General features: G+C 54.8%; 1 protein-coding gene across 1 annotated transcript in view; it reads left to right on the forward strand.

Moving 5' to 3' along the window:
* Positions 1-911: 911 nt before the first annotated feature.
* Positions 912-22,843, forward strand: part of CNGB1 (cyclic nucleotide gated channel subunit beta 1) — a 63,793-nt gene continuing 41,861 nt past the window's right edge. Inside the window, exons 1-14 of the mRNA XM_059153146.1 lie at positions 912-1,076; positions 3,120-3,177; positions 3,473-3,545; positions 4,355-4,475; positions 4,565-4,607; positions 4,804-4,840; positions 6,966-7,041; positions 7,324-7,363; positions 7,749-7,908; positions 8,731-8,806; positions 10,312-10,348; positions 15,776-15,938; positions 16,712-16,792; positions 22,226-22,313. Coding sequence (XP_059009129.1) covers positions 912-1,076; positions 3,120-3,177; positions 3,473-3,545; positions 4,355-4,475; positions 4,565-4,607; positions 4,804-4,840; positions 6,966-7,041; positions 7,324-7,363; positions 7,749-7,908; positions 8,731-8,806; positions 10,312-10,348; positions 15,776-15,938; positions 16,712-16,792; positions 22,226-22,313 — 1,218 coding nt within the window. The remainder of the gene's footprint in view (positions 1,077-3,119; positions 3,178-3,472; positions 3,546-4,354; positions 4,476-4,564; positions 4,608-4,803; positions 4,841-6,965; positions 7,042-7,323; positions 7,364-7,748; positions 7,909-8,730; positions 8,807-10,311; positions 10,349-15,775; positions 15,939-16,711; positions 16,793-22,225; positions 22,314-22,843) is intronic.

Raw genomic sequence — 22,843 nt, forward strand, 5'->3', positions numbered from 1 at the left:
TCAAATATTTTCCATTTGTACGCAATTCATAATATATTTTTAAAAATTTATATTGGGATCATGCTGAACATGATATTCTACAATCGGTGTTTTCGCTTGACACTAAATATGCGTCTCAGTCAACATTTATTAAGCTCCCAGTGTATGCCCGTCACATTTGTATCTGTTTATTTTATTCTCACAATCCTCTCCACAAGATCGGTTCTGTAACATGCCCATTTGATAGACAAGCACACTGAGGCACAGAGAGTTTAATTAATTTGGTCATGACTGGAGTCCAGAGCATGTACATTTTCCCATATTAGTTCAAATAGAGCCACTTTCTTTAAATGGCTCCATAATATTCCATTATTGGATGTATTGTAATTTATTTAATATGTATCTCTCTTATAGATGAACATTCAGGTATTTTCCAATAACCAGGGTCCTACTCATGAATAATTGGATTTTTTTTTTTATAGATTTTATTTATTTATTTGACAGAGAGAAATCACAAGTAGATGGAGAGGCAGGCAGAGAGAGAGAGAGGGAAGCAGGCTCCCTGCTGAGCAGAGAGCCTGATGCGGGACTTGATCCCAGGACCCTGAGATCATGACCTGAGCCGAAGGCAGCGGCTTAACCCACTGAGCCACCCAGGCGCCCCTACTTGGATTTTTTTTCATCTTTCGTTGTAACACTGTGGTGACCAACCTCTTTATACACGTGTTTTTGGCTTGAGTATTTTTCTTTTTTTTTTTTTTTTTCTTAAGTATTTCTATCAGGTAAGTACCTGGAGGTATAATTTGTGTAAATGTTTTGGAAGATGAATGAGAGAAAGGAAATGTGTGACCCACAAGAGCGGTCCCAAGTGGTGGGAGCCATGGTGGGCACTGTGGGGGTGCCTAAGGACCCCATCTCCTGCAGGTATCAGGATGTTGAGCTGGGTCCAGAGGGTGCTGCCCCAGCCCCCAGGAACCCCTCAGAAGACCACGACAGAGGAAGAGGAGGGGGCAGAACCAGAGCCAGAGGTGGAGCCGGAACCAGGGCCAGAGCCTGAAACAGCCCCGGGGGAGGCTGAGCAAGGGGCTGAATCCTTGGTGAGAAATGGAGGCTGAGCAAGGGCTGCTGGGCTCGCAGCTCAGGGGATCCCCACTGTGGGTCAGCCGCCCTGCAGGGACCTTCCATTGTGGGGGGAACTCGAGCGCATCCAAACTTGCCAGTTCTGCCTCCCATCCGTCAGGATCCTGATGACCACGAGTCCAGAAGTTCAGTGACAAATATTTGACTTAGCTTCTAACTGATGCCAGGCCTGTGCGCTGTGCTGGGAGCCTGATGAGGAATAAGGCATCGACCCCCAGGGGCTTAGTAGACAAGTACCAGCCAGGTCATTCTAACAGCGGACAGAGGTGATAAGGAAATGCCAGGGCGTGCAGCGCTGGGCTCAGCTCTCCCCTCCCAGGAGGGCCAAGCAAGTGTATCAGGCAGAACTACAGGAGCTCAGAAGAGGGAGAGAATCATCTCAAATTTGGAGAGTGGAAGCTGGTGGGGGGGTGCCTCCCAGACACGATGGGCTGGGCCCAGTGTGACTGGAGATGAAGAGGGTGGAGTGTCCCTGGCAGAGGAAGGGTGAGTCCCGGGTAGTGCAGGGCATGTTCAGGAAACAGTGACTACCCTGGGATAGGGTTTGTGCACATAGTATTCCCATGTGCATGTGTGTACACACATGTGTGTGCCCTGTTTCCTTAATGGTGTACCTGCACATACATAAGCATTAGCAAACCGTGTGCATGCAAACGTGTACATATTTGTGTGCATGTGTGCACACAATACACACATATGTACACATGTGCGCATACATACATCAGTGTTCCTGTAGTTCCATGTGCATGTGGGGCAGGCTGTAAGCGTGTAAGTGTGTGTATGCAAACGTTTCTGAGTCTGTGAATGTATACCTGTGTTTGCACACATATCTGTGTATCTGTGCATGTATGTGTGTACAGACAGGTTTATATGTATCTGCATGTCTGTGCACGTACATATTTTGTACGTCTGTGCATGCCTGTTCACATATGCGTGTTCAGATGCAGAACTTTGTGTGTGCAGGTGTACACGTGTATGTATGTTCATCTATATGTGTTTGTGTTAATACACACATGAAAGGATGTGCTCATGAAGACATGTCTGTGTCAGTGCATGTGCGTGTATAAGCCCATGTCTATATGACTGAGCACACATATATGTACTTGTGTATACACACAAATGTCTGTTTCTGTGTGTATATGGAAATGTCTGTGCGTGCACATGAGCACACTTGTGTGTCTGTGTCTGATACTTGCAGATATCTGCACACGTGTACACCTGCATGCCTGCACACATATATATGAATAGGTTTGCGCGTGCCTGTTTGTACACACCTGTGTGGTGAGGAATGCATGCACATGCGAGTGCAAATGCACGTGTGCAGACACATGCATGTGGAGGCAGATACACTTGGTTTTGTCTCTGTTCATGCGTGTCTACACCCTCTCTGTGTTACTGCCTGCATACACGCATGCGCTCATACGCATGCCTCTGCACCTCTGTGGAGATTTACGGGAGCTCATACATTTACACGTCACGGTGAGCGCGCCCGTGTCAGCGTCTCTGCGTGCGCGCTCATGTTCGCCTGTACACGTAAGTGCGTGTGCGCAGCTATAGGTGCGGCCGCCATGGAAGCGGATGAGAGGCTTTGGCAGGTGCTGAATGCCCCCGGGAGGCTGGGGGGGTCGTGGAAGGTTTGGAGCCGAGGAGGAAGAGAGCTCTGGCCCGGGCTAGATGTGAGGGATCCGCGCAGCTCCCCCCCCTCAGTTTGTGCCAGTCCTCCTACCTGTTCGGCCGCTGGAATGGGGCGGTTTCCTGAGGGATGTGGAAAGCTCCAGGGGGCTACCCTGATGGGGGGGGGCGGTGAGGGCCCCACCTGGGGGTTTTGGAAAGGGAGTGTCCCAAGCTGAAGCTGCCAGGATTTACTGGGACGTTTGTGAGAACAGAGCGACTTGGCCCTGTGGGGTGAGGGGGTCCCTTGCGGGTGGGTCAGGGGCTGCCTCAGTCTGAACCAGGCTGGTCTCACTGAGGGCTTACATGGTCTTGTCTGAACCTTCCAGCCACCTGAGGAGCCTTTGGGGGTAGAGGAACTGGCTGTAGCTGACCCAGGCCCTGAGGGTGAGTGCTGGAAGCCGGGGTGGGTAGGCGGGGCAGCTGGGAGGAGTGTGTTCCCCCTCTGGACCTTGCCCCATCTACTGGCTGGGGGGCCCATTTCACAGACTAAGCAACTGAGGCTCAGAGAAGTTGAGGGCTGGGCTGCTGGGAACCTTATAGCAGAGCTGAGCTGGAAGCCTGGCCTTCTGACTCCCTTGGGGCTCTCCCCTTTCCCCTGCCTCTGCCTTGACTTTGCTAGCAGGGTAGAAATGGACCACTCTGAAGCTCCAGATCTAACGTATGAGGGACTCTTTTCCAGACATCCAGGAGGCTGCCCCTACTTCGCCTACATCCCTCCAGGCCCAGGTCACCGTGGTTCCTGAAGTGAACAGGTACCATACCGCCCTTCCTTCTCCTTGGGGCCAGCGCCTCACCCCCCCCCCCCCCAAAACTAGGGAGCCACTTGTGGGTGGGGGCCAGCCTTGCTCTCAGGTCTCTAGTCGTTCACAGGCAACTGCACAGAACATCCTGGAAACTGGCTGAAGGGAGCCTCAGGCAGAGGGCCGGGAGCTCCCGGGCCAGGTAGACAGTGGGACCAAGAGAAACAGTGAGAAGGGGCCAGAATGTCCTCAGTGCTTGGGGGAAATGCATATCCAGTGCAGCCAGAGCTTCCCACTTTTCCTAACTGAGCCAGAAATCCAGACTTTTAGATGACATCTCCAAGTTGGCTGATTTTAGACCATTAGCGCTTATCCAAATGAGTCTACCTGTGGGGGGCTAGCCTCAGGCAGTGAGTCTGTGACCCTCCTGTTGAGGCTACCCAGCCTCAGCCACAAGGAAGCACCCCACAGGAAGCCCTCAACCCTTCCAGAGCACAGGATGTGTGCCAGGTATAGGAGGGGACCCCTTGGAGCCAGGGTTAGGGGGAAAGCAGGATGACCGAACTTGGCTGCTTTGTACCCAGCATCTGATAGGGGTGGGCTCAGGATGGCCCTGGACATAACCTGGCCTTGCCAAGGTGCAGTGTCCCCTATTTTCCAAACTGGACACAAGATTCGGGGAAGGTGGCATATCTGAAGTCTCAGAGTGGGGAAATAGGCGTTTGGGATTCAAACTGAGTTCTTTAAGACACGATGGAGAGCCCCTCGGACCAGGGAGGGGCTGTGGGTCTGGTGGGTAGGTCTGTATCTCTGTCCCTCAGCAGTTCCAGCAGCTCTGTGCTGAGCTGGCTCAAGAAGGGCATGGAGAAGGTTGTCCCACAGCCGGTCCCCAGTGGCGGGCCCGCCCAGAGCGCTGCTGCTGGCCCAGAGAGTCCTGCTCAGGTACTTCTGGGACTGGGAGCTGAGGTGGGCAGGGTGGGAGGCCATTGCATCTGGGCTCTCTGTCCTCATCTGTCCATCTGTCCTGGCAGGCAGGAGCACAGACATCCGGGCAGTGCAACACTGGGGGCTCAGGTAAGGCCATGAGGCGGGATGGCCCTTCGGGGATGGGACTAGGGGAGCCTGGTGTGGGCCCTGCCCCTGCAGAAAGCCCACAGGTGGGGGATTCAGCAGAGTGGCCCCAGATTTGAGCCTGGGTTTGAGTGAGGCTGACCAGAGAAGGGGGTCTGAGTGGGCCTCCTGCTGCTGACCACCTTCCTTTCTTCTGCAGATGGACTCGTGGAGGCCCCTGGGGCCCAGGACACCAGGTGAGTCCCCATCCCTGAGCACTGGTTTGGGATCCCCTGAGCCTCATGTATAACGTGTGAAGTGGGAGGAGCCGTGTGTGCAGAGCTGAGGGTCTTGGGTTCAGAAGCAGGGTCCACTACCACCTCAGTGTGTGATGTTGGACTTGCCTCTCATCTCTTCTGGACCTCCCTTTTCTCATCCCTAAAACGGAGCCAAAGGGCCCTGTGTTCCCCCGTGTTTATTGTCCTGATTTCTGGGAGATCCCCAGGTCCTTGCCCTGGGAAGGAGGCAAGGATGGGTTCTCATAGATGGGCTGGTGTACATGGATGTCGTGTGGAGCCCAAGGGCAAGGCTGGGGCCGCTGTGGGGGACACAGAGGTACCCAGGTTGTCCTCACAGTTGGCAATAGCTTCAGACTTCTCAGACTTGACCAAGGTGGGCAGCTGGCTGTCTTGTCAAGGACAATGGCTGGCTAGGTGAGGGCTATGTCAAACAGGGGAGCCCACGGCCTTCTCTATGTGGGTCCCTACTCAGCTTCTCTTGCCTGTGCCTTGGAGGAGTTCAGGCCCAGTGTGGACAGACCCTCTAATTTTTCAAGAGAAGCTAGAAATTTTAGGTTTTGGTTTTTTTTGTTTTTTTTTTTTAAAGATTTTATTTATTTATTTGACAGAGAGAGATCACAGTAGGCAGAGAGGCAGGCAGAGAGAGAGGAAGGGAAGCAGGCTCCTGCTGAGCAGAGAGCCTGATGCGGGACTCGATCTCAGGACCCTGAGATCATGACCTGAGCCGAAGGTAGCGGCTTAACCCACTGAGCCACCCAGGCGCCCGAAATTTTAGGTTTTTATGTAATCCTTAATTTTTAGCTGTTGCCAACTAATTGAAACTTTTTTGGGACCTTGTGGACCTCCCAAATAAGCCTGAAGCCTCCAGTTCGCAATCTCTGCTAGAAACCCAGAGTCATGCATTCATCCTTATTCACCCCATTCGTTCATTCATTCCTCCCCTTACTCATTTGTTAGACTGTTGGGTTCTTGAGGGCAGAGGTTTTTGTCTTGTCATGGTTGACTCCCCATCCCCCTGCACCCAGCACCGTGCCTGCCATAAAGAGGGGACTCAGCACAGAGGGGAATGAATGAATGAATGTACTCCATTCATTTACTCTTTGTTCTAGTTCAAAGGCTATTTCTTTTTGTCTCCTGGAAGCTGCCCAGCTCAGGGCTCCCCAGGGCTACTCTGCTGACTCACAAGACCAATAAAGCCATTTAGGATGAAGGCCTCTAGAGGGCTTGCCAGCTCTTTTTTGGGGGGATTCGTTCCCCTGGGAACAGGGAGCTTCGCTTCTTCCCAGATGGAAGGGCTGCCCCATATCTGATAGCCCCCTATCTGGGGCTGCCAGATAGATCTGGGACTCATTTGCCTCAGGACCAGCTATGTAATTTGTGGAGCCCAGTGCAAAATTAAAAGGCAGGATTCCTTTAAAAAATTAAGAGTTTGGGGCGCCTGGGTGGCCCAGTCGGATGAGTGTCAGACTCTTGGTTTTGGCTCAGGTCATGATCTCTGGGTGGTGGGATCAAGCCCTGTGTCAGGCTGTGCACTCGGAGGGGAGTCTGCTTGAGATTCTCTCTCCTGCCTCTGCCTCTCATGCTTGTGCACTCGCTCTCACTCTCTCTAAGGTAAATAAATAAATAAATATTTTAAAGAATTTAAGTTTAAGATTGAGTTTCAGGTGGTGACAATAGCATGAAACTCAAACCAGGCCCTTGTAAGTATCGGGCCCTGTGTGACTGCACTGCTACCGGACTGGTGGAGCCAGACTTATCTGGGCCAGGCACAGGGAATGGCCAACCTCCTCACCCCACCATGCTGCATTCAGGTTCCTAGGCAGCCCTTATTCCTTATTCCTCACCTGCTGCCCAGGTAGCCAGGGCTGGGCCTGTTTTTCCGGGTCTGGTCCAGGCACGGGTCAGAATTTGAGGCTGGTGGAAGTTCGCCCCTTAACCTAGGCCCTTCCAGAGATTCTAGTAAAGGCTCTCCATTGTGCACAGTGGACCAGAGGTGAGAAAGGGCTGGTCGAAGCCTGGGACTCCAACAGACATTCAGGTAAGTGTGATTAGGCTGTTCCACTGACCTCTGGCCCATTTGCAGGTCTGGACCCTGGCTGCTCAGGTGGCTTGAGCAGAATCTGGAGAAAGTGCTTCCTCAGCCCCCAAAAACCTCCAAGGTAAGTCAGTGAAAAGGGGGAGCAGGCAGATGACCACCTGGGAGGGTTTCTGGGGCCCCAGGAAGGACCCTGCAGGCTGTCTTCACCCCTGGGACACATAGAGGGGGTATTGTCCTCCCTGGAGGGTTCTGGATGGAAAGGAGTGACTGCAAAAGAGCAAGGGGGTTTCATAGGGAAGGATGGAGCCCCTTCCCCCACCTGCCCTAGGCACAGCTGGCCGGGGTGGGGGGAATGCACAGGGCTTGCTTTGTTCTACGCCCCCACTCCCTGTTTCTGCTCTAGGACTGGAGAGATGAGCCTGAAGATGCTGTCTTGGGCTCAGGTACAGGGAGGGGATCTGGGAAGGGCTACCCAGCATGGCACAGGCTGGGCTGGGGTGCTGCTGGGGCCTGAGGGATCCTGGGGGAGGATCTTAGCCGTCACCCAGGCTCTCCAGGAGTGGGCTGCTATGGGGGGCCTTGGAACCCCTCCCCAGTCCAGGTTGGGAAGCGAGTGGTGTGGGACGGTCTTTCGAGCTCTCAGACAAGTCCCTTGAGCTCTCTGAGTCTCTGTTCCATGTCCATTGGATGAGGGGGTAGTTGGAGTGGGCCCAAGGGACTCCCTACTCAGTCATGTTGGGGCCTTGAATCTGGCCCCCCAGTGCCCATGAGGGGTCACATGGAGCCCTGCCTTGTCCTCTTTAGATTCTTGCTCTCCCCACTGCGTAGAGAACCCAGAACCGACCTTGGAAACTGAGCCCATGCTGCAGGCTCCGGAGAGCCCTTGCATGCCCACGGCGGGCCCCCCGGAGCCCAAGGAGGGGCTGACCTCAGAGCCCCAGCCCAGCTCCCAGGCTTCCTCCCTGCTGTCCCCCAGCGACCCTGCCAGGTGAGCCCCCCAAATGCTGCACCTTTCCTGGGGAGCAGGACCAGTATGTTGCCCCAGACCACACCCAACACTTCACCAAACTAGTTTTTTAAATTAAACATATCCCCCAGGGGAAAATTTAAAGGGATTTCCAGCAGTCCTTCCCTGGGCAGCCCTGTCCACCACTGTCACCCAACACATTCTGCATGCACACACAAGCGGGGGGGTGGGGGGGTCCCATTCTCCTGTAGCTGAAAACGTACCAGACAACAGCAAAATCTCTAGACTGCTCCACAAGTTGTTTCTTTCATCGGAAAGTGTCTCTTAGAGGTGGTCTTGTGCACGTGGGCCTGCTTTGCTCTTTCAGCAGCTGCTGAGTGCCCCATCATATAGCTATACCAGCTTTGCTTTAGCCATTTGCCGGCCGTTTAGGTTTGTTTCCACTCTTGCTGCACTCAATGGCCTTGTACAAGCATCATTTGGCTCACGTGCAAGTCCATCTGTAGCTCAGTCCAAGGAACTGGAGCTGCTGAGCCTAAAGCTGTGTGCCTTAAAAATCAGGACAGGTGTGGCCAAATGCTCCCACCCTGGGGGCAGGGAAGAGGCTTGCTTGCACATCCGGGAGGGGTGGGAGGCTGCTGGGCTGCCTGCCAGGGTCTGAGCAGTCCCAGAGGCTAGCCTAGGGACACCAGGGCGGAGGGCTACGGTCTTTGGGGCTGGACACCTGGGTTCTGATCTGCCTTCCCTTGGGCTTGCTGTCTGCCATGGTGGGGACCCGGCTCTGGTTTCAGTTTCTCCATGAGCCCTGCCGCTTAGACATGGCCTGTTCTCTCCCACATGCAGGTTGATGGCTTGGCTCCTGCACAGGCTGGAGAGGGCCTTGCCGCAGCCCACGCTCCACGGGAAGGCTGGGGAGCAGGTCTGTGTGGGGCAGGTGGAGTGGGGCGGGCGGAGCGGGGCCTCGGTCGGGGTGGGAAGGGTCTTGGGAGCTCAGATGGATGGTCTGGGGGGCATAGAAGGAAGAAGGGAGCCTGTCGTGGGAGTGCAGCCCAGGCAATCTGCCCATCTGCTTGGCTCACATTTCTTCCACACACACTCTGGGGCAGCTTGGCCATAGGGCTGAGAAGTGCTGGCCCAGCCTTGCTAAGCAGGGGTCACAGTCAGTGGAGGGAGCAGAGGGGATGCGGGGTACAGTGGAGGAGTCTCCCAGGAACATGAAGGAAGGCTTCCTGGTGGAGGTGGCTTGCAAGCGGAGACCTGAGGTGGAAGTAGGATGGGGGTGGGTAAAAGTGAAGAGGGGGAATGTAGGAAGAGCCCGCAAAGGATCAGCATATGCAAAGGGCCAGAGATAGGAGAGGCCTGGAATGTTCTGGAAAGAAGTGGGGCTTGCAGGAAACCAGAGGGCCCTCTGTGCTTTTCTGAGCAGCTACATGGGTAGGTGGGGGAGCACTTCTTCCTTTCCTTCTCCAAGAACCTGGCACCTGGGGGTGTCTGGCTGGCCCAGTTGGTTTAGCAGCCAGCTCTTAATTTCAGCTGGGGTCCTGTTCTCAGAGTCATGGGATTGAGCCATACTTCCAGCTCTGAGCTCAGCAGGGAGTCTGCTTCAGATTCTTTCTCTCCCTCTCCCCTCCTCCTCTTCTGTTCCCCCTGCTCATGCTTTCTCTCTTTCTAAATAAATAAATAAATAAAATCTTTAAAAAATAATAAAAAAGAACCTGGCACCTGGCCCTTCTCCCTTGGGGACAATTGTGTATCTTGAGAGCAGCACCTGAAACTGGGGGGTGGGAATCCTGAGCCCCAGTCCTGGCTGTGGCAGGAGGTGGATGAGAAGCCTCAGGAACCCCTTCCCTACAGGCCGAGCCCTCATGTGGCCTCTGTGGGGGGCAAAGACCCCATGTGGCCTCTGTGGGGGACAAAGGAGACACAGCCTTGGAGGTTTCCAAAAGAAAAAAAAGGTCCTGGTAGTCAGAACACTGTGTCCATGAAGATGCCCTCACAGAGAGCAGGGGCCCCTGAGGAAGGGGCTGGGGCAGGGGAAGGCGGGGTGCTGGTGGGGAGAGGCCTCTCCTGTAGACAGAGCTTTGAGACAGCTCCCCAGGGAAGGCTGGGAGGAGGTTTTCCCCACGCAGAGAGGGGAATGTTATCAGGCATTTCAGGCAGGGGGCCCAGCCCTAGCAGAAGAGCTGGGTGGGGGTGGGGGGGACCTAGAGGTGATCCAGGGAGGGGAGAGCCTGGAGCAGGGAGCAAGCGCAGAGGCAGGAGGGGAGAAGAAGACAAGAGAGGAGCTGGGAGGAACTGGACCTTCTGTGGGTGTCCTGGTAGGGGATAAGGAAAACCCTCTTGCTTCTGTCTCTGCTGGGAGGGGTGTTGGGGGCAGGGAGGCTGCTGAGCAGACATGACATTTCCTCTCTTCTCCCCATGCAGGAGCCTGATGCCCCTGGGACATGTGACGTGCAGCCAAGTAAGTGACACCTTAGTGGGTCCTAATGGGTGTCCCTGGGAGGGTATCTTGGTCTGAGTGCGCAGTGGGCTGGTAGCTGGCCAGGCCTAGACTTGCTTTGGGGGTTCAGGGCCCCTGATCTGAAGCTGAGAGAGCCTTTGCCCTGCAGACCTTCCCTCAGGTCAGCCTGGCCCAGCGCCAGACTGTGGCTGGAGATTCCTCTGAGGGGCTGGGGAGAGACATGCTGGGGGACCTGGCTTGCCTTCCAGTTTCTATGCAGAGAAAACTGTTCTGAGGCCAAGTTGGATAGACCCCCTTCCTCTGGGAACACCCAGAGAGAGCCCCCCACACTGCTTCCCTGGGACAGAGGGTGGGGCTGAGCAGAGTCCCCGGGTGAGGGGAGAGGGGCAAGGCATGGGGTTTCCCTGGGGAAGCTAGGTCCTGTAAACGCCAGCTCTCTTGAGACAGGAGGGTTCCCCTCATCTATGGGTGGGGTGGGGAGCTGTGTGCTGCCCTTTATCCCAGACCTACACCTGTATTGGGGGGACAGATGGAGGCCAGGAGGGGAAGGCTAGGATCCAAATTCTGTCCTTCCTTCATTTCATGGCCTCAGGAAGAGCATGTGGCCCATGGGGCCTGTATTTATTCATAAAGGTCACGGAGGGCCTGCCCTATGCCAGGCCTGGGATATAGTCTAGAGGTGAGCAAAGCAGAAGTCAGGACCTGTGGGTGGAGGCCATGCCCCACCCTGGACAGGGGCCCTTGGAGCATGGGCCTTGGGTGTCCTCTGGATGTCCACCCCAGCTCCATTAGGCTGATGGTGGTCTTTACAAGCCTCCTGAGGGTGAGGAGGGCCCCCACAGCCTGGAGTACAGATGGGCCAGCGACTGCTGAGCTGGGGTCTGGCAGAGGGACCATAGGAAGAAATGGGATTTGTATGATGCTAAAGATGTTGTGAGGGGCAGGCTTCAGTGCAGGGCTTGCCTGGTCTCATGGATATCCTGCAGAGAATAGTGAGCACCATATGCCTGTTGAGGCGGGCAGAGGCCCAGGGATGTGCCTGAGGTCAGAGAGCCGGTTGTCATGGAGTGGTGACTAGCATCCACATGGCCTGGTAGTAGTTGTCGAGGCTAAAGGAACAGAAAACCTTGCCTGGAGCAGAGACCCCAGAAAGCTCTGAACATGGAGGCCCTGGCCCCTCTTCTCCCCCTCTCTGCTGCCCTGGAAGGAGGAAGGGCACTCAGCCAGCTGTGGACGGGGCCTCCCTGCGAGCCCGGAGTGTGTGGGGCGTGGGTGAGCGCAGGGGCCCCAGGGCCAGGAAGCGGGTGTATGAGCTCCCTAGGGCTGCCCAAGCAGAGGACCACAAACTGGGGCCTTCAGATGGCAGAAATGTGTTCTCTGCCTGCCCAGGATCCCAAGGCCCAAATTCAGAGTGTCTGCCCTGGGGAGAAAGCATCCCGTGCCTCTCTCCTGGCTCCTGGTGGCTGCTGGCAATGCTCAGGGTCCTGTAGATTTCCTGCCTTTTCCTCTGTGTCTGTCCAGTCTCCTCTCCTTTCTCTTGGAAAGGCCCCAGTCAGGGATGTAAGGCCCACCTGAAATCTGGGCTGAGCTCATCTTGAGATCCTTAACTGATGATGTCTGCAAAGATCCTGTTTCTAAACGAGCTCACCTTAGGACTGAGTATATGTTTTCAGGAGGGACACTGTTGAACCCATGCTATGGGGTGAGCCCAACAGGCTGGGGGATGCGTGTCCTCCCTGCCACTGGCTCTGCCCCTAGCCTCTCTGCCCATTCACTCACTCACGTCCCTGCTCGTTCATTCCCTCCGCCTGCCCACCCAGCCACCCACCCCTTCTGTCTTGTTTCAGGCGTAGCAGCAGCGGGGGGCCTCTGAAACAAGAGAGAAGGGATCCTGGGAGCGCGCGGATGGACAAGCAGATGGATGGATGGAAGGAAAGAAGGGTGCCCCGAAGACCTGCAGGGGAGGGGAAGAGGTGGCTGTCGACCCTGCACCCTGCTTGAACAGTGACGCGCCCCTGCCGCTCCCTACATTCCCAGGCAGGGCGAGGGCAGCCAGTCCCAGAGCCACCTCTCTGAGATCAAGGCCGGCCCCTTCCAGAGAAGCAAGGAGAAGGGTGGCCAAGGGCAGCTGGCTAGAAAGCAGGAGGACCTCCCACCAGCAGGCTGTGGGAAAGGCCGTGCAGGACTCTCTTTGAGGGGTCCCCTGCACAGCCTTCAGCGTGGGGCCGGGCACCCAGCTGGTGCCCCCATGGGACACAGTTTTTCCCAGAAGAGGATCCCCTTAGATTTGCCTGTGTTCTCTCCCTCAAAGAGTTGGAGTCCCCGAGTGGACAGTGACACATGCCTTCACTGACATTAAAAAGCATACATTGGCACATCAAAGCTGTGACTGCATAATGTCCTTGCTTCAGGTGAACCTAATACGAGCGCTCAGGTTCAGAAGACGCATGGGTTCGTGTGGCCTGTGGTATCGGGGGAGCAGGAAGGAGGAGTTTGCCGGGGATCCCGAGCCAGTTGCTTTGGGCCCCAACTGGTTCACAGATGTCTGTGTTTGGGGCATGGAATGATTGTCAATATTAGAATTAGTTGCCAGCATCTAAAAGGGAGGTGGCGTTGCAGAGGAAAAGTCTGGCTTCTCAAAAATGGGGACTGTCTGGCTGTAATGGACCCGCACTGTGCTTGTGAGGATAGTCTGAGCAGCAGCTGCCTCCCAAAGACAGGGAACACGTTCCCCCTCAACCACATACACTGTCTCCCAGGCCTTGGCCTTGGAGACCCCTCACGTCCCAACCCTGCGGCAAGGGGAGGGCAATGCTGGAGAGGGAATAAAGTGAGCAAATGCCTGGAGGTGGGAGAGGGAGAGAGCTGGGTGCTTTCGTGAATCTTGAGTTCTTAGTTCGGAAGGTGAAACTAGAAAAGCTGGGGCCTGATTTTAGGGGACTAAACTGTAGGCAATGGGGAGCCATTGAAGGTGATTGAGCAGGGGAGTGACTTCACAAAGACTACTCTGAGGCTGAGCAAGCCCTGGAGGTTGAGGAAGCAAAGGCTCTTGAATTTTGAGCCACACTCGAAGCATTGAGGACCCCGGCCTGCTGGAGAGGGTGAGCCAGGGTTCAGGCTTTGCCAGCAACTCAGGGTCTATTGGGGGCCTTGGCCTGGAATCCATGCTCCCACCCTCCCTGTTTGCTGGTCCTGGAAACAGGAGCTCCTTCCCCAGATGCACCTGAGGACTTCACTGCTGGACTCAGAACCCCATTCAGTTGCCCTGAGGGACATCTGAGCCTGGCAGGGATGATGCTGGCCAGGAGCTGGTATGCCAGTGAGACACCCCAGGGGCAAAGTTTCAGCCCCAGATGGAACAGGACATTCCGTGGGAGCTTGAGCACCCACAGTGCTTCAGTGGCCCTATCTGTGACCCCGGGGTGGGGCCCTGGAAAAGCTAGGAGAGCTGTGAATTGGATGCCTACAGAGAGGGTCTCAGAACCCTGGCTCTGGGTCAGTGTGGCAGAGTACCCTGTGCCTGGCCCACCTGCCTAGTGCCTTGGTCATGGTCCTCTTCTCGGAGCCACAGAGTCTTTGGCTATAATATGGGGACAGTATAGGGCATGGCTCACAGGCCTGGCACAGCCATGGAAGGAGGAAAAGCTTGTAAAATGCTTACTCACTAAAGAGCACCTGAAAAGAAAGGGTTGAAAAAGAAAGCAAGGCTGTCAACAAAGATCACACCGACTCTTCAAAACACCAAATATGGGCTCATCCAGTGCCTGTTATGGAGAGGCCCCCATGCCAGGGAGACACTCCCGGGGCATGTTTATCTCCTGGGATAGCACCCCAGGGAATCGGGAGTCAGGAGACCTAGCAATGCCTCTGACATCCTGTGGGGCCTTGGCCAAGTCTCTCAGGCTCTCTGAGCTGGCTCTGTGGTTTATAAAATGGCGAGAGTACTGTTCTTCCCATGCAGATGGGCTGTGAAAGCTAATGAGCCCATGGGCCAGAGGTTGTCCTGTCCCCTGGGTGTCCCTGGCTGTGTCAGGTAGGGCCTTGCACCCCAAGTGGCTGCTCAGGGTAGAGATGCTGCCCCATGATGACAGTGTTTTAGAATGAATGATGTGTCCCACCACTGGACTTGGGCCATGCTTGGAAGACTCTCCCTGGTCAGACCCCAGGGGTGTTTGTAGGGCCGGAGGAGCCAGGACCGGCGTGGAAAAGGCTGGCTAGTTCAGGATGCATGGCTTCCTTGGAAGCCTTCTTGGAGGCTTCCTTGGAGGGCAGGATGATCCTTCCTCTGTGAGGCAGGATAATGTCGTACTCGGGAGCTAGAGGCAGAAGCAGAAGGGGCAGCTCTCAGAAAACAGACAGCCCTGCGCCAGGCACATGGGAAGCACCCTGTAAAGGAAGGTTTTAACATGGGTCTCAGTTTGCTCATCTGTAAAATGGGGAATAATATAAAAGAGGGAAAAATTGGGGAGTAACAATTATTCCCACCTCAAAAGTTTGGTGTGAGGACTCATTGAGTTAATCTGTGTGTATCACTACAGGCACATAGTAAGTGCTCAGTAAATGTAGCTGGTATTATATTATTTTTCTTCTACACTGTGAGCAATAATTTCCAGTCACAGGATAAGATGTGAGATCAACTTCCATTTAAAGTCACTGTTTATAATCCCATGCTTGGTTCAAGGGCCAGCCAAGACCTGGAGATTTTGGGAACACCTGGGATCCAGGCAATCTCCCCTCTTCCCCCACCTTTTCTCTTGCTTGTTGGGCTTAGGTTCCTGATGAGACTAGCCTATGCCCACTTCTGCCAGGCTCACAGCCCCATACCGTTTGCATTGTCAGAGACCTGGGTACATGGAGATTTAGTGAAAATGACCAATTCCAATCTGAAGATGGGACCTTCACTACCAGAAAGTCAATCCCCTTGGAAGCTGGAGCCTCTAGGCCCAGAAGGGAAAGACTTCTGGAAGCGGATGCTGAGGTTAGGAGCATGAGTATGCTGTCCCCAGTGGGCGGCATCTAGAGAACAGGCAGGGGGCAAGCTCTCTCTGCATCCTTCGGGACAGTCTAGGCCACCATGCACTTGCAGCCTGGAACTTTCATATCACCCGAGAGGCCATGGTTCTGCTTTTGCACAAACTTGCAAGAAGGAGGCCCAAGGGGACACAGAGGCTAACTGTAATCGAAGCTCTATCTCAAGAGGAAAAGGAGGGGGAAGACGACTGGAAGGAGACAGTGTGAATGATCGCAAGCTTCAGCCTGGCACCTTAGCACTGATCTGGTTGCTGAGGTTCCCCGCATAATGGTGCTGTTCCTGCTGCTTGCCCGAGAGCTGGCTCATGGTGGGTGATGGCCGAGGCCTCCCCATGTGGCCCCGGGGACTCAGAGGCCCAAGCCCACTCTCCCCCACCCACCCTGTGTTCCCTGCAGTCTGCATCCTCCCTGGAGGCCAAGAGGAGCCCGATCTCATCCTAGAAGAGGTTGACCCTCACTGGGAGGAGCATGAACATCAGGATGGCGGCACTGACCTGCAGGGCTCAGAGGTGGTTCCAGCTGATGAAGAGGAGAATGAAGCCTTGGAAGAGATGCCCAGGTGGGAGCCAGAAACAGCCTCAGAAAAAAGTGATCGTTTGGGAAGATAACAGGCATGTGGTAGGGAATCCCAAAGGTACCCAGGGGCTTACAGCACAGGAACCGAACCTGCTTCCACTCCTCCTTGCTGCACCTTGCTCTGTTTGTTCTGGTCTTTCCACCTCCCATGCCCAGAAAGATCACCCACGGTTGTTTTTACAACTGCGTAATATTCCACTGTGTGAATGTGCCGTAATTGGACTCATCTGCCCACAGACATTTTTGATTCTGAAATTGTGTTATTATAAATAATTGTGCAACAAACACTCTGGCACAGATGTCCTTACACAGGCACATGAGTAGGTGTCCAGGACAGATTTCTGGAAGGGGGGCTATGGAGTCATGGGGCATGGGAACGTGTGACCGTGGTAATGATTGCCACTTGCCCTCCATAGGGACAGCATGATCTTTGTTCCCACCAGTAATCTTGGTGATAGCCTCTCGAGGTGGGAGGTCTCAGGTCCTTGGGCCCATGGCCTACATTGTAAAGATGGGGAAACTGAGGCTCAGAGAGGCTCAGGGGCTGATCTAGGGATGACACTAGGACAGCAGGGGCTGGGTCAGGTCCCTCGTGTCATGAAGAGGCTGCTCAGGTGGGGTTCCTCAGGTCAAGTCTTGGTTGAGAAGTTCCGCTCGGGTCTCAGGGGTCGCAGGACATCCTCCTGAAAATGGAGACTGGAGGGAGATGGGGGGAGCTACAGGTGGCCTCACTTCCTACTTCTGACCTCAACTCAGGGAGCTGCCCCAGATTCAAGAGGAAAGAGAAGATGAGGAGGAGGAGGGAGAGGAAGAGGAAGAAGAGGAGGAGGAGCCGGAGTAAGGCGCTTGTGTGTCCTTCGTCTTCTCCGCAAGGGTGACCCAGGGAGGGTTACAGTGTGGGTAGTGGGGCTTCTGGTCGGGGCGGTGGGTGGGGGGGTGTCTCTGTTCGTTCTGTGCTGTGTGCTGTTGGGCACTGACCAGAGAGGCTGGGGAAGCAGGGGGGGTCTCCCACTGTGCTCACAATGACCCGGAATTCCTATGGCCCACCATTCACAGCCTCCCACACACCTATACCCACACCCACCACACACACACACACACACACATACACACACACACACACACTAGAACACAGCCTCCCTGGGGGTGGGGGATTTTGTCTGTTGTGCTCACTCCCACGTCCCGAGATCCTTGGTGCCAAATGACTGTTGGCTGATTGCATGGATGGAGGAGGGAAGGGGCCTATGCAAAGGGCTCAGAGCCCCTGTCATAGAACCAAAGCATTGGGCTGCGTCCCCCTCCACCCCGCCCACAATGGTCCCATGGGTGCCTCTGACCCCGTGAAGGCCACCCTGGATTCTGTCCTCCTGGAATGTCCTCTGCTCTCATCCATAAAGATTACACCTGAACACACAGAGAAATCAGTCATAATAATGCTTCAAGATTGGCGATCAGAAACCACTTAAAGTTTAGTCATCAAACCTGCTGAGAGACTAGATCTTAATTATTCCAACAACTAAAAAGAAATAATCATTATATCACCCAGTAGAGGTGCTAATTGTCATCACGGTGGCAATTACATTATAATCTACAAACGCGTCAGATCAACGTGCTGCTCATCTAAAATTTATATAGTGTTCTGTGTCCAACGCATTTCAGTAATAATACAAAAAGACCACTAAGATGGAGAATATTTTTTCCCAATGTGGGATGGACAGAAGGACAGATGGAAAGGGGACAGATGGGGAGATGGAGAGCAGACAATTGGACCTGAGGGCGGGGTTGGGCGGTGAGAGGTTGGAGACGTAAAGTCAGGAGTCTGGCTGCATAGACGGAACTGGAAACCACGGGGCTGAAGGAGATGCTGGGGGAGCCGGTGCGGAGAGAGGAGAGGCCCAAAGGTATCAAAGAGGGGAGTGGGAGACGAGAAGAGCATAGAACCTGGGGGTTTCGAAGAGAGCCTCAAAAGCAACCCACATGTCTGGGGACAGTGACAGTGCAGCTGGTGAACAAGGGTGGGGGAGATGGTGCTTCAGAGGCAGGGATCCAGGTTGTGAAGGCCTTGGACTTGCTCTCCCAGAAACAATGGGGAGCCACTGAAGGTTTGTGAGCAGGGGAGTGGCGTGATCTGGCAGCTGCACTGTGGAGAGACTGAGGCAGGGAGAGCCGTGTGGAGGCTGTTATCATGGGGCAGTCCAGACTGATTTAACCTGTCCCTTGCATTATTCCCTGTCCCTGTCACTGGGCCCTCTGTGGTGTCCACACCCTTCCTCCCTGGCCTGAGACCTGGGCTCTGCTCCTCCTGGCAGAGTGATCTGGGCAAGTTCACACTGCACAGAGCGTCTGCCTCTGCATCTGTGGAATGGAGACACACACAGCCCCAGCAGAGTGGTGCCAGGGCCAGCTGTGTAGCAGGCATATTAGGGCCTGGCCTGCAGTGGGCGCCCCATCAAATGTCGTTGATGTTCTCATCCCCACTGAGGGTCCCTTCCAGTCCCAGGCAGGAAATCGTTACACTGTGAAACCAACACAGGACTTCTGGGCTGGAGGCCTGCTCAGTGGCTTCTGGTTTTAGTCCACCTGTCCCTAGTTCACATATAATTTTTTCATCCTTGGCTGGAGGCTACACACCTACTTGCTTGCCTCCAATGATAGGGAGCTCACAACCTCTTGAGGACTGTCCATCCCATTCTTATACACCTCTGACTTATGAAATTATTTCCTCCACAAAAATAAGTATGTTTCCCTATGGTTTCTGTGACACAGTCTGATTTCTGCCCTCTGGGTCCCCTGGAGCCAGGCTGCTCTCCCTGACAGGTGACACCCGATCTCCTGGATGAAGACTTAGGTGCAGCCCAGCCTTGTTAGTACAGCCCCATCAGCCATCTGCTTTCCACCTCAGAGGCCAGCAAGTCAGTGTGCTCACCCACACGCACATGTAGCAAACACACATGTGCTCTCAGTGCACAGTATACATAGGCACACACGCATATCTGCACTCTATGTACACACAAATATACACAAACCCATACACGCTGGGTTGTGTGCAGGTATGCACACAGTCACACCCACACATAGCCTGCACACACAACCCACACTTGCACATGCAGGCACACTGCTACACACTCGCACGTGGCCATCCTATGCCCTGCATGCATGCTCGTGCACACAAGCACATGTATGTAGCTACCCCCAACTGCTCCAGACACGCACGTATCCACACAAATGTCTATCCAAAGTTTCCAACTCTGGGAACTTTTGGGCCCCGGGCCCCTAGGTTGGGACAAGGGCACCAGTTGGGAGAGTGAGCGATGTCCAGGCCAGGGCCAGAGGGCGTGGGACACGGGCGGAGGGACTGGGCTGTCCCTGGCTGAGGGAGGATGCTCTGGGCTGGCTTCATGGAGGCACAGGGGTTACTGATGACGTGCAACGGGCCCTGGTAACAGGCAGACGGTCGCTTAGCGACCTGATTTCTGCCAGCAACGGCTCAGCTTTTCCTAGCAACTGCAGCCTTTCGGTCCCCACCTGGCCTCCCTGGGGGCATTTCTGCAGAGTTCCCGGCACATCCCCTCAATTTGATTAGAAGCAGGAAGGATCAGTGGCTCATCGGCGACCCGAGCCACACTGGCTCCAGAGCTGGCCTGGCAGGCTTGGGGCTGGGCCGGGGCTCTCCCAGTTGTCTCCCTGTGTGCCCCCGACCCGGGGCTTGGGATGTATGTCATCGCCCCCAGCTGACCTCCTGCATCATGGGCGTTCTTGTTGGCAAAGACGGCGAGACCCAAGTAGGTGGCTCCTTCTTCCTAAGGACTCCCCTTCTTTCTATCAGGGTTGGGGTGCCGGATTAAGAGTGTGTCGAGGACCCTTGCTTTGGGCTGTCACCTTCCAGGTGACTTGGGGGATAAGGAGCAGATAGTCAACTCTTGGCTACTCCCTGCACCTTTAACTCGGATGGCCGGCTGTGGGCGTCGTCCAGGAGTGCCCACCTCAGCCAAGTCTTTCTGATCCTCCCCTGGGATTGGGGAGGTTTCTAGAATTGGGTTCTCTGTGGCTTCTGGGCCAGGCAAGAGGGGGCCTTGGGCACGTTGCTGACCAGGGGTAACATGACGTTGAGTACATAGCTCCACAGGCAGCCCCCCGGCGGTGCTGACAGGGCCATGGTAGGGCTTGTTAGATGTTTGTGCAAGATGTTTCCCAATCCACGTGGGCGATTCCTAATCCCGCAGATGCTGCCTCCTTTACTATTAGTAATAATAATGACAAGAACGATCATGACAACGGTGACCATTTGTGCAATGCTTGGTGTCCATGCCAGACTCTGGGCATTGATTATTCATCCTGCTTCACAGATGAAAGAACTGGGGCTCGGCCACGGTCTCCTCCACGTCCAGGGTGCGCTGCCAGCGAGCACAGAGCTGGGAGCAAAACCAGCACTTGATGTCGCATGAGAGGAGAGTTGCTTATCAGTGTTGAGAGATGGAGGATCAAGAATGACACCAGACATGGGAAGTCTTTTTTGACTTTTTCATGAGATTCTCACTGGCCCTTTTGATCTCCTTCAGAAGAGTCAGGCTGGACAGGCTGAACAGTCCTGCCGATTTGACAGATAGGCAAACAGAGGCAGCCCGAGGGCTTCCCGGTGTTGTGCTCAGGGCCGTTCAGGGATTTCCTGGCCTCATTCTAGAATGAGCAAGACCCCAGGCTGTGGATGTTCATGTCCTCGGCCTTCGTGCTTTGAGAACCGGGAAGGGCATGGTTCCCATCTCACGTCTAGGGACCTTCAAGCACATTTTAATTTCTTTTAATGTCAGACCCGAAAATGAACTTTACAATGGAAGAGGTTATATATAGTATTGAATCTTATATAAATGCAGTCACAAAACACAATTTTTATTTTTAAGGACGAAGGGGCCCAAGAAGGCTAAACTGTTCAGGCAGAGTCATCATGTGCCCTTGCTTTTGAGACTTGAATCTTTTGAATACAATCTGTTTCTTCCTGGGCAGGGTGGGGAGTATGACCCTGACAGCTGAGGCCCCTTACATGGAAAATAGCTACATGTCAATGAAGGGAAATGAAGAGAGCTGAGTGCCAGGATCCTCAAGACAGTTGCCTCACTCCTCTGTCCTGTGGGGCCATGTAGACCCTCAGAGGCAGGTAGCCAAGCATTGCGTACATGCCCATGTTTCATCCAGGCTTGCCTTGTGCCAGCCATGTGACTGTGGATGGACCATCTGTGCCTTCAATTGCTGAGCTGGAATGGGACCAGTCATAGCCCCGGGCCCTCAGGGTGGTCTTGGTGAGGATGGGGGCCACTGTGACCATGTGATCACTAACTGAGTCCCTCTCCAGGCCTCTGGCTCCAAACTGACTGGGGCTGCCATTCTGTCCCCACCTCCTCACCCACCTTGGGAGAGCTGAAGGTTGGCGCTCTGGGTAGGAGATGGTGAATCTGGGTTTTCTGGATGGTGGACACAGCAGACCGCCCTCCATGAGCTGACAGAGGTCTGTGGGGCAGGGTGGGCCACCAGGAACCAGGATCCAGTTCTAATTATGGAAGTCCCATTGGCCCCTGGATCTGAGTCACCATTTTAACCCACAGGCCGCACACAGGCTTCAAAGGGCCCAATTTAACCTGTAGATGGGCTCTTTTGTTTATCTACATATTGCTAGGAGTCTATTAACTTGGATTAATTTCTAGCATCTAAAGTCTGGAGATTCCACCTTTAAAGGTGGAGTTCAGGCTCTTCTCAAAAATCAGATCTTCCAAGCCAAGTGAGGTTCCCGACTCGGATCTGTGTGGTGTCAGACAATCTGCTGTGTGACTTTGGCCAGCTCAGATCACCTCTCTGGGCCTCACTTTTCTTGTACTCCCCATCCTACCTGCATCACCAGCGTCGCCTAGAGGCTCACAGAGGGGAGATGCTGGGAGTACATTTTGACCCTGCAGAGGACAATCTCTCAAGCCATCTACCATGCTTTTCTTTGCACATGCTGTTCCCCGTTCCTGGATACCCTTCCTCGCCTATTCCTCACTGTAAACTCATTGTCCCTGAGGTCCAGCCCAGAGGCCACCTCCTCTGGGCAGGCTTCCTTCCTAGGCACAGTGGGGGTCTGCTTGCCCCATTTGGGGAGCCCCATGAGGGTGAGGACCTATTCTTGGCCATCTTTGTGCACCAGCTCCCAACAGAGGGGCTGGCTCCCGTTAGGCAGGGCTCAGGAAATGTCTAACCCCCCTAACACTAGCCCTTTCCTCTTCCCCCTTGGGGTCACAGTGTCCTGCTGGATAGCTGTCTGGAGGTGCAGGCTGGTGAGGATCGAAGTGGAGTAGACGGGACCCAGCCCCAGAAGGCCTTGCAGCAGGTACAGAGCAGCACCAGGCCTGGTACCCAACTACTTCCGGGGCCTGGCTGGGCTTTGTCTACTTTGTTTACAGGGGGATTTTCAGCTGGTGAGATGCCCACTGGACAAAGGGGAGCAGGGTGGTGGGTACTGCAGGGCCTGGCTTATACCAGGGGTCAGGTGGGGTCAGGGAGGGCCTGGGGTGACATGGCCATGGGTGGGGAGCAGCCAGTCCCGTAGGCCAGTCCTCACATGGCTGTGTGACCCTGGACACATCACCTCTCCACTCTGGGCCCATAAAATGGGGCTGAAAACCCCTCCCCATAGAGTCCCACAGAGTCGTCCACTGTGAAGGGCAGTGCCCAGGTGGGGGTGCTGTGGCCGCTGCTTGGTCCCCACATGCACAGAGCTGCATGGGAACACCCCCCGCTCTGTGCCAAGTCCAGGTGCGGGGGCCCAGGGCTTCTGGGTGCCCTCCCTTCTACATGGTGGGGGCCATCTCCTGGGTGCTCCAGCAGCTGGAGGGGCAGGGCCTGACCAATCCGGCAGAG

Source organism: Mustela lutreola, chromosome 16, assembly GCF_030435805.1.
Source record: "Mustela lutreola isolate mMusLut2 chromosome 16, mMusLut2.pri, whole genome shotgun sequence".
Taxonomy (NCBI): Eukaryota; Metazoa; Chordata; class Mammalia; order Carnivora; family Mustelidae; genus Mustela; species Mustela lutreola.